At 41.9% G+C, this 14322-nt stretch overlaps 1 protein-coding gene and 1 non-coding gene across 3 annotated transcripts in view; both read right to left on the bottom strand.

The window, feature by feature from the left end:
* The window catches only part of IARS1 (isoleucyl-tRNA synthetase 1), a 154125-nt gene that overhangs the window by 62962 nt on the left and 76841 nt on the right, over positions 1-14322 (bottom strand). For both annotated transcript variants that reach the window (XM_075549828.1, XM_075549827.1), the window contains exons 18-21: positions 9476-9559; positions 5107-5251; positions 2508-2628; positions 975-1066 (exon numbers count right to left, since the gene is read on the bottom strand). In XM_075549828.1, coding sequence (XP_075405943.1) covers positions 975-1066; positions 2508-2628; positions 5107-5251; positions 9476-9559 — 442 coding nt within the window. The remainder of the gene's footprint in view (positions 1-974; positions 1067-2507; positions 2629-5106; positions 5252-9475; positions 9560-14322) is intronic.
* LOC142449739 (small nucleolar RNA SNORA84) lies at positions 1996-2124 on the bottom strand. The gene has a single exon (XR_012784853.1). It is a non-coding gene; the product is annotated as a small nucleolar RNA SNORA84 (small nucleolar RNA).

Raw genomic sequence — 14322 nt, forward strand, 5'->3', positions numbered from 1 at the left:
CTTGCCTTCTGAATTTCTATTTTGAGTTCCTGAATTATTCCTATCTTTTCACTTATCTTGTCAGCTTGGTCTTTTAGTAATGTCTGGCGTTCTTCTGTCTTCACTGTATTTCTGAGAGATTTTTCATCCATTCATTTCAATCAGCTGAAGACCATGTCCACCACTGTCCCATAGGAAGGTCTAAAGCGCTCTCATCTTTCAAGAACTCCTGAGTGCACACCTACATGCATCACACTCAGTCGAACCCTTTCTCTAGAGAGATGTATGTAGCAAGATTGACGTTGTCTCCCAGACGCGGCATTATTTTTACATTTGTTTCTGGCCAAATAGCAATCTCATGCACCTGCACTAGATCTCGACAAGTCCAGGGAAGACAGATCATTTGAAATTCGCCTACCTCGAGCAGGAGTCGAAGGCAGGAAAAATACTGCTGCTGAAAAAAAAAAAATCCCTGGTGGAAGGCCAATTCCTATGTCCTCGGGGGGTGCTGACCAAGAATCAAAATATTTAATCGCTGCCTATCAGAGTAGGATTCAGGATCTCCTTGGCCATGAGCCCACTGGCAGGTGGTATCACTTTAAAGTCTGGACTTTACAGTATAATATTTCTACAATTTTGATTTCAAAACATGATAAATGACTTTAGAAGGTCCATTTTAAAGGTGATGATGTTGTGCACTGTTGTGATTCTAGCACTATATGACAGAGTAGGACTGCCCCATCAGATTTTCCAAACTGTAATCTTTACAGGAACCTACTGCCAGGTTTATAGCTTAGAGAGCTCTTTGATTCAAACTGCAATGTTCTTGGTGCCACCAGGACTACACTGAAGGACAACTAGTATATTTAAAATACAATGTAAAACAAAAACTTCCAAACACTTGAGAACGATCGCTCTCATTTTCCCACTCTTGATTTTTCTCAATTCTCCAAGGTCACATACTTTTTTGCTTATCAACAGTAGTATATACTTACCTTTAACCTTCTGCGATTCATTCTGACATACCAATTTGTCAAAATATCCACAAATTTGACTAGGCGAGGGACCACAGTATAAAGCCTGTAAGCTAAAGATGAAGATGAGTCAAGCAGGCAGTAAGTATACTAACATGTAGGGGCCTCAAGAGTGGATATAAAGAATCAACAGCATCTCTATTTAAAAAAATCAACATACTAAATAGCTGATTTAGCTATAATGTGCTGTAGGCAGTGAAGAGGTTTAGAGCTTGTAAAACAAAACCTCATGTAGCCATCAAAACCACATTCTGAATGAACGAGAATCTCCTATTTGGATAGTAAACAAATTAAGGGTCAGAAAAGCAAGTCATATCTCAGAAAACCCAGTTAAAAAGGAGAAGTACAACTACACCATGTGGGGAAAAGCTGAAAGCTGCTCACCACCCAAAGCCTGGAAGGACCATTTACACACTGCAATAATGATTGTGCGAACTCCAGCTTCCTTCTATTGTGCTACATGGGGCTACAGTCAAAAGAAAGAAAAAGGTTTTAATCATGTCCCAGACAGCACAGCTTAGGCCAATGGTTCTCATCCAGGAGCAAGTGTGCTACCAAGCAGACAATGGAAACGTCCATGACCCTTTTATTTGTCAAAACCAGGGGAAAGGGTGCTACTGACATCCAGTGAGACAAGAGATGTCCATTTGCCGGCTGAGGCTGGTACATAAAATGGTTCTGGGGCTAAACTGTTATCAGTGTTTCCTCTCAGTTCACTGTTCATGAAGAGGGGAAAGTAGACAGAAGCAGGGCCTAGGCATCCAATGGAGGGCATAAGGCATTCCCATCGCTGCCGTTCCTACTCCCTTTTAGGAAAATTGTGATCACTCTCTGTCACTCACATGGATTTCTGAGTTTTCAACAGCTCCGTAAGAGGAGCACCATTTGAGCAATATTTTGACAGTTATATATATATCCTTATACATATTTATTTTTTGAATTAATAGTCCTATTGTGCAAACAACAGTGACACCATGAAGGGCCATGTATCAGTGACAGGGCCGAGGAGGCTGCTGAAAAGAGCAGCCCCCATGCATACATCCCATTATTGCTCTGGCCCACTCCAAGTACTGGAAAGCTGTGCCTGAACAGCACCCAGCAGCCACAGGGCATATGAGCGAGGATAAGCCTGACCTCACTAAGTCAGGCTAAGGGATGCAACCTCTTCTCTTAACGCATACTTTGTATTTTCTCCACATTTACTTTATGAGACTCCTTTTGTCTTAATTTATAAAAAGATCTTATGTATGTTAATCAATAGATTCTAGAATTTCACATATTGATAGATGGTTGCATATCACATATTTTTAAGAAGCCAATTCAATACCTAAGGTATAATTGCCTAAAATAAATTTGTTATAATGGGGTAATAAAGATACAGGACAATTTCTATTTAAATATTACTTTTCTTTTGTTTTAGTTTATAAATAAAAATGAAAAAAAATCATAAAAGAACCAACAGTCTACATTGAGAGTAGTCAGGAAGATACCGACCTGCCATTTCCGTCTCAAAGAAAGCAATGAGTGATTGCATGCAAGACAGGACCCAGCGATCTGTAATGTTGGTGCTGACGTCACCTGTACTCTGATTGTAAAGGAATGGTATCTCTTCTTCCTAGAGATTTAAAATGACAGATATTTTAAAACTCAGACCTAAATTTAAATTTCTGAACAAGAGAGGTACTAAATTTGGTTTGGGATATTAACCCAAACCAAATCCACTGTCATTGGGTCATTTCAAGGATGGTGGTGAGACTGTCTCATGTACTTTGGACATACTGCCAGGTGATGATTCCCTAGAGGAGGATATCATGCATGGTAAAGCAGGGGTAGCAAAACATAGGAAGGCCCAGATGCGATGAATCGACGCATGACTGCAACAATGGGTTTAAACACAGAACAATTATGAGGAAGGTGCAGGACCAGGCAGTGTTTTTTCTGTTGCACACAGGGGCACAAGGAGTTGAAAAACAATCAACAGCACCTAATAATGGGGCAGAATTGACTTGATGACAATAAAGCTGGTTGAGTGGTTAGTATTTGTTATATCAGATTTACTTCTGAGATAGCTCCAAGTTCAGGTAGGACCTATTCAAGTTTGACCCTTGAGGACTTGCTTTTCTATCTGTCAACACTTGCTTGAACATAAAAAATTTAGTCTGAAAAAATAATAAGTCCTGTATTTTGCCTTAAATGATAATATTGAACTTATTCACTGTAACTTTCCAAAGATGTAGCAAAATGATTACTGAGTAGTTCATCTGTCTCAAAACTCACTGCCATAGAGTTGAATGATAATGATCCGTGGGGCAGAGTATGGTTACTGTTGTGGGTTTTCAAGACACTAACTCTTTACAGGAGGAGAAAGCCCAGTCTTTTTCCAATGGAACTGCTCGTGATTTCAAACTGCTGACCTTGCAATTAGCAGCCCAACATGTAAGTACTATAGGACAAGGACTCCTAGTTCATATGGAGAGCAGTAAAATAATGTTGAAAATGTTATTTACAATGAATAATTTTGCCTAATTCTACTATGCAACATCTGGTATAGTTTCTAACATCACGGATGTTGTCAGACAAGAACCAATCTTCCCTTTATCCTTGTTTCTCAAGAGAAAAGTCTAAAACTTTCAAGATTCACAAAGTAGAGGTTCTAGCAGTTCTACCTTGTTCTATAGCAGCGGTTCTGAACCTGTGGGATGCGACCCCTTATGGGGGGTCGAACGACCCATTCACAAAGGCAGCCCGATTCATAACAGTAGCAAAATTACAGTTAGGAAGTAGTAATGAAAATATTTTTAAGGTTGGGGGTTACCACAACACGGGGAACTGTATTAAAGGGTTGCGGTATTAGGTAGGTTGAGAAGCACTGTTCAGGGTCAACTGAGTCAGAACTGACTCGAAGCCAGTTAAAAGTTGGTGTTTATGATGTAGTTGAGACAACTTTATTATTCTAAAATCTTCAGACTACAGATGAGGACTTGTGCAAATGAGTGAGAGTTGTTAACTAACACTTTGGAAGGGAGGGTGAGACATGATTTAATGAATTATGAATTACGCATATTAAATGGGCCTCCACCAGTAGTATGTTATGTAGCTATTAACAACTCTTGATATGTATGAATGATTGTGGAAGGGACACGATAGCTTCATATTGGAAATCCACTTGGACTTTGTTTCAAGCATCTCTCACTTAGGAGAAGGGAACAGCCCCATGGCCCAGAGACTGACTGATCATTTCCATTCGGAGAACTCAGAAGATATGACCACGGAGTTCAATGTCAAGAGGTGAGTAGGTAACTGTTTAAAAGGGCACCACTTTAATCTGCATCATAATGGCTACTTTCATACTAATGACGTGCTTAGAGCGTCTCTTTCATAGTCTGAGCGAAAATCACCACACATAAGGCCTTTCCTCATCACCACCACCACCACTTAAGGTAACCCACCCACCGCTCCATGTTTGCCAAGTTTTACTGTCTTCAGAGCGCTTTCTGACATTAGCTGAATTTGTCACTGTCTCTATCAGTAGTTCTCAACCTTCCTAATGCCATGACACTTTACTACAGGTTCATGTTTTGGTGAAACCCCCCCAACCATAAAATTATTTTCATTGCTACTTCAAAACTGTAATTTTGCTACTGTTATGAATCGAGTAATCCTTGCGAAAGGATCATTTGATCCCCAAATGGGCTGCAACCCACAGGTTGAGAACCCCTGGTCTATATCCTCCCTAGGACCTAGCTAGGTGCGAGAGGAACGTCTTGTTGAATGATGCCTGCCTAGCACCCGTGCAGAAGGCAACCAACAACTCTCTTATTAAGTGAACATTGGAAAAAAAATACTGCTTTCCTGGGAAGGTTGCTGTGTGTCCTAAAGAAGGGGCTTAATCCCCACAGAGCTTGGCTCCAAGTCTTACCTCCGGCTACAGCTTCACCGATACCTCTGAGTTACTTCAGCTAATGGACTAGTTCTAGAAAGAACACCTGTGACCCAGAAGGGTCATCTCCGCACACGTGCACAGCAAGTTCCCTCCTGGAGCTCCCGCACCCTGTGTGTGGAGGCCTGAGTGTGTCATCAGGATCAGCCGTACCTTCTGGAGCCGCAGCACATTCTGAATAAAGAAGCGATACGCATTGTACCAAGGGAGCAGTACATCCTTCAGCACATCTCGCACACCCTCCTCCTTAAATCGGAGGTTTTCTGCTCTCACCACTGGGGAATTTATCAGGTATAACCTGGAAAGAAAAATTATACAGAGAAGGCACATAGATAATAAAACACACATTACTGATAAATTCTTGAGCATGCAAGACTAACATTTGGATACTTTCTACATAATCATGAATATGGTTTAATAACGGTAAGCTTTAAAAATCTTAACTTTGGTTTAAAGGACTAGAAAATCATTAGAGTATACACCATCCATTAGATGTAGGCCATAGGTCCTCAAACTTATTTGGCCTATCAAGCCTCTTCTGGAAAATAAATTACTAAGCAACGCCACCACCTTGACAAATAAAAACATTTAAAACTATACAAAATCTGTAATCCCGGATAAAGCTGCCCCTCCCCCCGCTTCCCATGAATCATTCAAAGGCCACAGAGGTCATTGTCATCCACTTTGGGAAAGAGTACACTAGACAAACATGAACAACTGCCAGTGGCAATCACGAGGGTCAAAGCACACCTGGGCATACCGAAAAGTCGATCTCCACATTCGGCACACAATGATTTTTTCCCTCTACACTGTACTCGGTAGCAAGTACTCACAGCAGAGAAAATGCATGTAATTCCCTTTCAGAGGGTGGGGCACCTATAGTAGAGTGTTGGGTAACGGGCAACAGTGCTACCAGCATCTGGTGAGACGAGGCCAGAGAACTTGCTCTGTCCTACAGGGCAGCCCTACGTGAAGAACCGTCTGACCTATCTTTAACATTGGCGACAGTGAACATTCTGGCGTAGGTCGCCGGGAGCCACAGCATGGCCTTAGTAAGCACTCACTCCTAAGCAAAGTAGGTAATGGGAAAGTGTGCCAATCCAAAACTTTTAAAACCCCCAAGTCCTCGGGCTTTTGTCTATGAATGCACATATTACACAAGATTTTTTTTCGTTTTCACTATGTATTAGGTGGGTTACATTATTAAACAAGTAATTTATCGAATCTTCTATTAGCTTGCCCATTGTCCTCTCTCACCCCTTTCCTCTATTCTCCACATATCATCTTTCTCTTTGGCCACGGTAACAGCTGCCTATCTTCTAGCCTATCACTTCCCCCTTCCTTCCTTTCCTTCAGACCATGGTGAATCATTAAAGTCTGTTTGTTTTAGCATCAAAATCTGTCTCTTGAGCTTTTCTAGTTTCTTTTGACTTTTTTCTTTTTAACAGATCATACAGTAATTATCCCTTTGCGATTAACTAACTTAACTCAGGATATCTTCTAAATCCATCCATGTCATGAAGTGTTTTCATAACGTCGTTATTCTTTAGCAATGAGTATGTGTATAAATGCTAAAATTTATTTATCTATTCTTCCACTAATGAATAGTTGGGGTGTGTGTGTGTTCCATTTCTTGCTTACACGAATAGCACTACCGTGAATACGGATGTGTATATAGATGGGGAGGACCACCCCAAAACACATGAGAACACCACTCATTCACTTGAGCTGTTCTCATAGTGCTGTCCTTGTGTAAGCTGTGTTCAGCATCTCAACAGTTTCTGTGGCATTTTTCCCAAGCAGGAAACAAAATTTCACAGCCGCACACTGTTCTCTTAAAATTGCAATCACAATAAACAAGGTTCGGGCAAAAGTGCTTTTACAAAAAAATTTCAGTGATGAGAGAACCTTCCTGGGCTACGCCACTGGGTGCACTAGCTCCCCTAGTGGGAAAATGCAAATTACGAAAGCTCAACTTTGCCTAGCACAGCTCTGGTTTTTGGGGGGTACCCGCCGGTTTGTTCTTTTTTCCCTTATTTCTTCAAGGTATACGCTGTAGAGTGATTGCTGAATCATAAGTTACTTCTAATCCAAGATGTTTAATGAAACATCATACAGTTTCCTCAGTAATTGTACACTTTTGGTTTCAATCCCTCAATTCCCTCTCCAGCACTTGTAATTTTCAGGTATTTTCTTTTAATAACTTTGTTCTCAATGCTAGTTTGAGATGGCAACTCATGTAGTTTGATTTGCACCTCTTGAATGGCTAGTGATCGTGAACATTTACTTGCGGTTATTAGTTTCCTAGATGCCTTCTTTGAACTGTCTGTTCATGTTGTCTGGTCATACCATAATTGAATCTTTGTCATTTTTGTGTTGAGGTAATGAAATTTCCTATGGATTTAAGACAACTTTTTCAATTTTGTGAGTTCTCGTTTTATTCTTTTGATGAAGTATGTTGATGCAGTTTCTATACTTAGGAGATCCCAGCTATTTATTTTTTGCCCTCTGCTGTGTTTTTTGTTATTGAACAAGATATCTTTGGCTGCTTTTAAGATAGTGTAATTTCAAAATTAAGAATATTTCAAAGAGCAGATCTAATTTCTCTTTAAAAATTCCATATTAAATTGTGCCTGATTTGACAGCACCACACTGAGGCGATACACTAACATTGTGCTATAGAACAAGGGAAACAGGGCAATGAAGTCCCTAGGGAATACCAAAACTAGACTGTGGGGCCAGGGGATGGCACTGGAAAACACTCCTAAAGGTCTACAAGCAGGCCTTGAACTATTTACAATCTTTTATTTGTTTGGTCATCGGTTTTTTGTTTTGTTTTCTTTTGTTGCTTTGTTTTTCTACCTTGTTTTTGTGCATATTATTATCTCTGCAGGTTTATCTAGATAAGATAGGATAAACAACCTGGAGGAGAAAACAATAGGACTGAGGGTTCTGGGGGGGAGACATGGAAGTGGGGGACGTGGGGGAAAGGAAGTGGGTGTTAACAACCTCAGGGAACAAGAAGTGATCCAAAATCGATGGCTAGGAAGGTGTAGGAGGCCTGGTACGGCTTGATCAAGGGCACTGTAACCAAGAAGAATTACTGAAACCCAAATGAAGACTGAACATTACAGTGTGACAAGAGGAAAGTAAAAGGAAATAGAGGAAGGAACTAGGAGACAAAGGGCATTTATAGAGATCTAAATACAGGCATATATATATATATGACTATGGGGAAACAGATCTATGTGCATATATTTATAGGTTTAGTATTAAGGTAGCAGATAGAAATTTGGACTCTACTCAAGTATTCCCTCAATGCAAGAACACTTTTTCTATTAAATTGGCATTTCAAGATGCTCACCTTCCCGTCACAATTGCTGAAGACAAAGCGGGTGCGTAAGCAAATGTGAAGAAAGTTTATGGTGCCTGGCTATCAAAAGACATAGTCTGGGGTCTTAAAAGCTTGAAGATAAGCAAGTGGCCATCTAACTGAGAAGCAACAAAGCCCACATGGAAGAAGCACACCAGCCTGTGTGATAACGAGGTGTCAATAGGATCAAGTAACATGCATCAAAGAACAAAAAAAAAAATCATACATTATGAACAAAGGGGAGTGTGGAGTGGAGACCAAAAGCCCATCTGTGGACATTCTTTTACAGAAGGGTCACAGGGATGAGACGAGCCAGTCACAGTGCAGTATAGCACCGAAGAAACATTCTGCCGCCCACTATCATGATCCCAATTCTACCTTATAAATGTGGCTAGACCAGAGGATGAAGACTGGTACAGATCAGAGCTGGAAACACAGGGAATCCAGGACAGATAAACCCCTTAGGACCAATAATGAGAGTAGAGATACCAGGAGGGTAAGGGTAAGGTGGGGGGAAAAAGGAGGAACCAATCACAACGATCTACATATAACCCCCTCCCGAGGGACGAACACAGAAAAGTAGGTGAAAGGAGATATCGGACAGTGTAAGACATGAAAAAATAATAACAATTTATAAATTATCAAGGGTTCATGAAGAAGGGAGGGAGGGAAAGGGAGGGGAAAAATGAGGAGCTGATACCAAGGACTCAAGTAGAAAGAAAATGTTTAGAGAATGATGATGGCAACAAATATACAAAAGTGCTTGACACAATGGATGTATGCATGGATTGTGATAAGAATTGTGCGAGCTCCCAATAAAATGATTTTTAAAAAGTCCCTATTTTTATTTCTCTAGCATATATCTTACATGACTCTTTTGAGGATTAAATCCAAAATTAAAATAAACAGATCAGCACTTAGACAACAGAGAACTTGGAACCCAACCAAATCAATCTTGAGATTTTTATTACTTAGAAAATTACTTTTGGGTTTTAAAATTCAATATTTATATATTAATATAATGCATTACCAAAGTGGTACATTTTAAAGACAAATTATAAACCAAATACAGGAAGCATCATTAATGGAAGGAGAAATTTACCATTTACAAATGATAAGTACACAGAGAGCAATATACATCTTTTTTACCTGAGAGCATCAGCACCATATTTATTGATGACAGCAACTGGATCTGGATAATTCTTTTTCCGTTTGCTCATTTTTTGACCATCACTTGCAAACCAAAAGGAAAATGCCAATTACAGCAATATCAAAGTTTATTTTTGCATAGTTTTAGATCTTTTATAAATTGTAATGAACTAACACAAACAAGAAGGAAAAAATAAATTAGATCCAAATTAGTGTTAAGATATGACAAAAATATATAAAACAGGAAAATTTTTTTAAAAGATAAGATGCAAAAGATTTTTCATTAAAACTGAAACTATAGATATTGCAGTTTAACAGTTAAATCAAAAGATTGATAAAGGATAAACAAAATGTTGTATACATGCAGTGGACTTATTTATTCAGCCATTAAAAAATAAAGTCCAGGTATACACTATATTATGCTGTACTATTGAATCCTGAAATAATTCAATCACAAAATGATATAGTATGATCTCACTTATATGAACTAGGCAAGTGTATACATAACAAAATTTATTAGTGGGTAACAAATGTCAGAGAAAAGCCATTGCTAATGGGAGTATTTCGAAGTTGTTAAGGATAGTAAGATAAATAGGAAATGGATAGTGCTTATAATTGCTTAACATGGGACCTTCTCATGAGGGTACTGGGAACTTCCCATCTCTTTCTCTCTCTCGCTCTTACACATTCCTGTTGAAAAGCCACATGGAGCTATACTGATGACAGCCAGAGCCCTGGAGATGCATCTACCACTATTGGATCCACAGGACTTTCTACCTAGTGGTCTGTGATCTTCCTGAATTTGTTATCATTGAATGTGTTGTGTGAGTCTCAAAAGAAGTTTATTGAGAGAGGGGGAAGATGGCCGACAGGGACACCCGCATACTCTGAGAGCTCCTCCAAACAAAGCGGGATTGGCGACCAGGTAGCTGATTAGTAAGAGTCTGGTGAGTGAAATATCCCCCTGGGACAGCACCCCAGTCCTACCCCAAGTATTTGTCCGGAGCAGGGGTCTAGGTGAAAGAGGACTGGACTAGTGGGACATCTCTGGCCACTAAGCTGCCGTGAGCTCACTGGCGACCGGCTTAGGCTCCATCCCAAAACCCGACGCCAGCCCAGAGCCGCTTGCCTGCCCTGCCTACTCCAGCAGCCCACTCCCCACTCCCTATCACGGATCCCCACTGGGAGAGAAGCTTTCCTCTCCCGCAGTTCCCCTCTCCCCACAGGGCAGCGATCTGCCCTCGGGCCCACGTCCCTTCCTCCATTCATCCAAGCTCAGGGGAGCGGACCCGCGGGCTGTCTGGCGACCCCCAAGGGGGACCATCCACCCGCACCGCTGCCACGGACCTCTCCACCTGCCCTCCGTGCACTGGCCTCCCACCCCCGCCCGCCCCCGCCAGCCCCTGGCAGCCTAGCGCCAGCTCCACTCCTGGCGGGGACCCTGTGCTGAGCACTTCCCGCCAACAGGAGCCATAGCCCAACCCGCGCCTGTCCCGGACCCTGAGCTTCCGCGAAGCGCCGTGCCCCGCGCTGCTGAGTCTGCCCACCAAGGGCCCCCCCCTGCGCAAGGCACAAGAGTAGGTGCCCTCCCCAGGGTGCTGCGGGGACCCCTGCGGCCGCGACTCTGAGCCTGAGCAGAGGAAGGGCGCCATTGCCCCCTGCGGTTTTGCCTTTTGCGCCAAGCCTCCTTTGCCTACCATTACCCCCTGCGGTTTCGCGCCAAAAGGGCGGAGAGCGAACACCATTGTTCCCTGCAGTGTCCCGCAGCTGCCTGCGCAGCAATCCAAGGGGCCTCCCCGCGCCCGCTCACAGCCCTGGCAGATCAAACACTCCACCTGCAGTGGAGCCTGGGTCTCAGCTTTGCAGTCCCTGAGGAGCCATCAGTGAGCTCCAGCCAGCTCTCACCACCTGGGGCCCTGTTGGGTCCCCAGTGCCAGCCCTAAGCCTGCCGCAGCCTGCCCCAGCCACCCCAGGAGACTGCACAGTGGCCTGAGCCTCCACACAATAAGGTTACTCCTGTCTCCCAGAAGCATGGGGCCTATTAAAGGATCAAGGAAAAATAAACAGACCACATCACTCCCAACAAAAAAATCAGAGAAACGAGGCACTTTAACAGACCTAACGTCACTCATAGAAGAAACAGATATAGATCAGCCACAAAAGGAAATCTTCAGAACTCTGCTTGCAGTAATACAGGAACTTAGAGAAGCAAACCAAAATAAGGATGCAACGATAGAGGGGATGAAGTCCACAATAGAGGGGATGAATACTATCCACCAAAAGGAACTGCAGAAATTAACAGAGGAGGTAGCAGAGGCCACACAAAAGGTCACAGAAGCTATATCTAGGCTTGAGGAGGCTGAGAACCGTATCAGTGAACTCGAGGACGCTCAAACCAAACGAAGCAAGTGAGAAAAACAATCAGATAGGAAAATTAAAGAAACAGAAGACAGCCTGAGATCAATGACAGATGCTATGAAGAGGAATAATATTCGAATAATCGGTCTACCGGAACACAACATAACACACAAATCGACCGCCAAGATAGCAAAGGAATTCCTGGAAGAAAATTTCCCCAACCTAACAAAGGAGAATCCGACTCTCATACAGGAAGCAGAGAGGACGCCGGCTAAGCTAAACAAACACCAAGAAGAACACGCCAGGGCATATAATTGTAAAATTATCCAACTTAGAGGAAAAAGAGAAAATTCTACGAGCATCAAGAGAAAGGAAGACAGTCACATACAAAGGAGCGCAGGTAAGGTTATGCTCAGACTTATCAACAGAAACCATGAAGAGGAGGAGAGAATGGAGCAACATCTTCCAAAAACTAAAAGATGAAAATGCCTCCCCCAGAAACCTATACCCTGCCAAGTTATCCATTAAGATAGAGGGTAAGATAAGGGTCTTCCAGGACAAGGAAGAACTCAAAAAATATACTGCAAGTCACCCGACCCTGCAGAACATACTGGCTGACTCACTATGGCCAGAAGATCAAGCTCCAACTAGAACCACCAGGAGACCACCATATAGCCCATCTCCATCTAGAAGCCAACATGCCAGCAACACGTACCAGGACAACACGGTCTCAGATGGAAAAGAGGACAGGATAGAAACCCTTCACTCAAACGCAGTACACTGATATGAAGGAAGATAGGCAAAGACCCAAAACACAAAAAAGAATATGGCAACCATGAAGCCAGAGATTGTAATAATCACTTTGAATACAAATGGGCTCAATTCATATGTTAAAAGAAAGAGGCTGGAGGATTGGATTAGAAAACATAACCCATCAATCTGCTGCCTGCAAGAGACACACCTTAAGCAAGCAGACAAGCATATGCTGAGAATAAAGGGCTGGCAGAAAGTTTAACAAGCAAATGGTAACTCCAAGAAGGCAGGAGTGGCTATCTTAATCTCCGACAAAATGGATCTCAAGATCCAAAACATAAAAAGAGACAAAGAGGGACATTACATAATGCTCAAAGGCTCAGTAAACCAGGAAGCAATAAGCATACTGAATATTTACGCACCTAATAATGGTGCGGCAAATTTCGTCAAACAAACTATTAAAAAAATGACAGAAGAAATCACGGAAACAACAATAATAGTGGGGGACTTCAACACTCCACTATCAGAGAAAGACAGGTCACAGGGAAAGAAGCTCAGCAAAGAGGCCAGAGAGCTAAACAATGTAATTAGGCAACAGGGCCTGATAGACATCTATAGAGCCTTTCATCCAAAAGCAAAAGGTTTCACATTCTTCTCCAATCCACACGGATCTTTCTCAAGAATAGATCACATGCTGGGGCACAAGGCCAGCCTGAGTAAATTCAAACACATAGATATTATCCAGACGTCTTTCTCAGACCACCATGCCATAAAGCTGGAGATTAATAGAAGGGCACCCAGAAAAGCAAGGGCCACCAATTGGAGAATAAACAACGATCTCCTGCGACATGAATGGGTTAAGGTCCAGATCAGAGAGGATATCAGGAAATTTCTAGAAACTAATGAGAACGAGCATACAACATATCAAAACTTATGGGACACTGCAAAGGCAGTTATCAGAGGTAGCTTGATATCACTGAATGCATACATGAAAAAAGAAGAAAGGCGTATGACAGATATGCTAACACAAAACCTCCAACAACTAGAACAGAGTCAACAGAACTACCCCTCCAATAGCAAGAGAAAAGAAGTAATAAAAATCAGGGCGGAGTTAAACCAGTGGGAAGACAAAAGAACAATGCAAAGGATTAACGCAACTAGAAGCTGGTTTTATGAACGAATTAATAAAATTGACACTCCCCTGGCAAAGCTTATCAAAGATAGAAAGGAACAATCATCAATAGCCAGGATGAGGGATGAATCGGGGGCAATAACAACAGACCCCAATGAGATAAAAAGGATAATCACAAAGTACTATGAAGGTTTGTATTCTAATGAATTCAGAAACCTGGAAGACATGGATAAATATTTAGAAAAACAATCTATCCCTAGATTATCTGAGACAGAGATCAAGAACCTCAACAAACCCATAGCGAAGGAAGAAATAGAGAGTGTCATCAAAAACCTACCAAGGAAAAAGGCCCCAGGGCCAGATGGCTACACAGCAGAATTTTACCAAACATTCAGGGAAGAGCTGACACCGATCCTCCACAAAGTATTCCACAACATAGAAAAGAATGGTAAGCTCCCAAACTCATTTTACGAAGCCAGCATTACTTTGATACCCAAACAGGGAAAAGACCCCACAAGTGTAGAGAATTATAGACCAATATCTCTAATGAACATAGATGCAAAAATCCTTAACAAAATATTGGCCAATAGAATACAAAGGAACA

The sequence above is a fragment of the Tenrec ecaudatus genome, chromosome 5 (assembly GCF_050624435.1).
Source record: "Tenrec ecaudatus isolate mTenEca1 chromosome 5, mTenEca1.hap1, whole genome shotgun sequence".
In the NCBI taxonomy this organism is placed as follows: domain Eukaryota; kingdom Metazoa; phylum Chordata; class Mammalia; order Afrosoricida; family Tenrecidae; genus Tenrec; species Tenrec ecaudatus.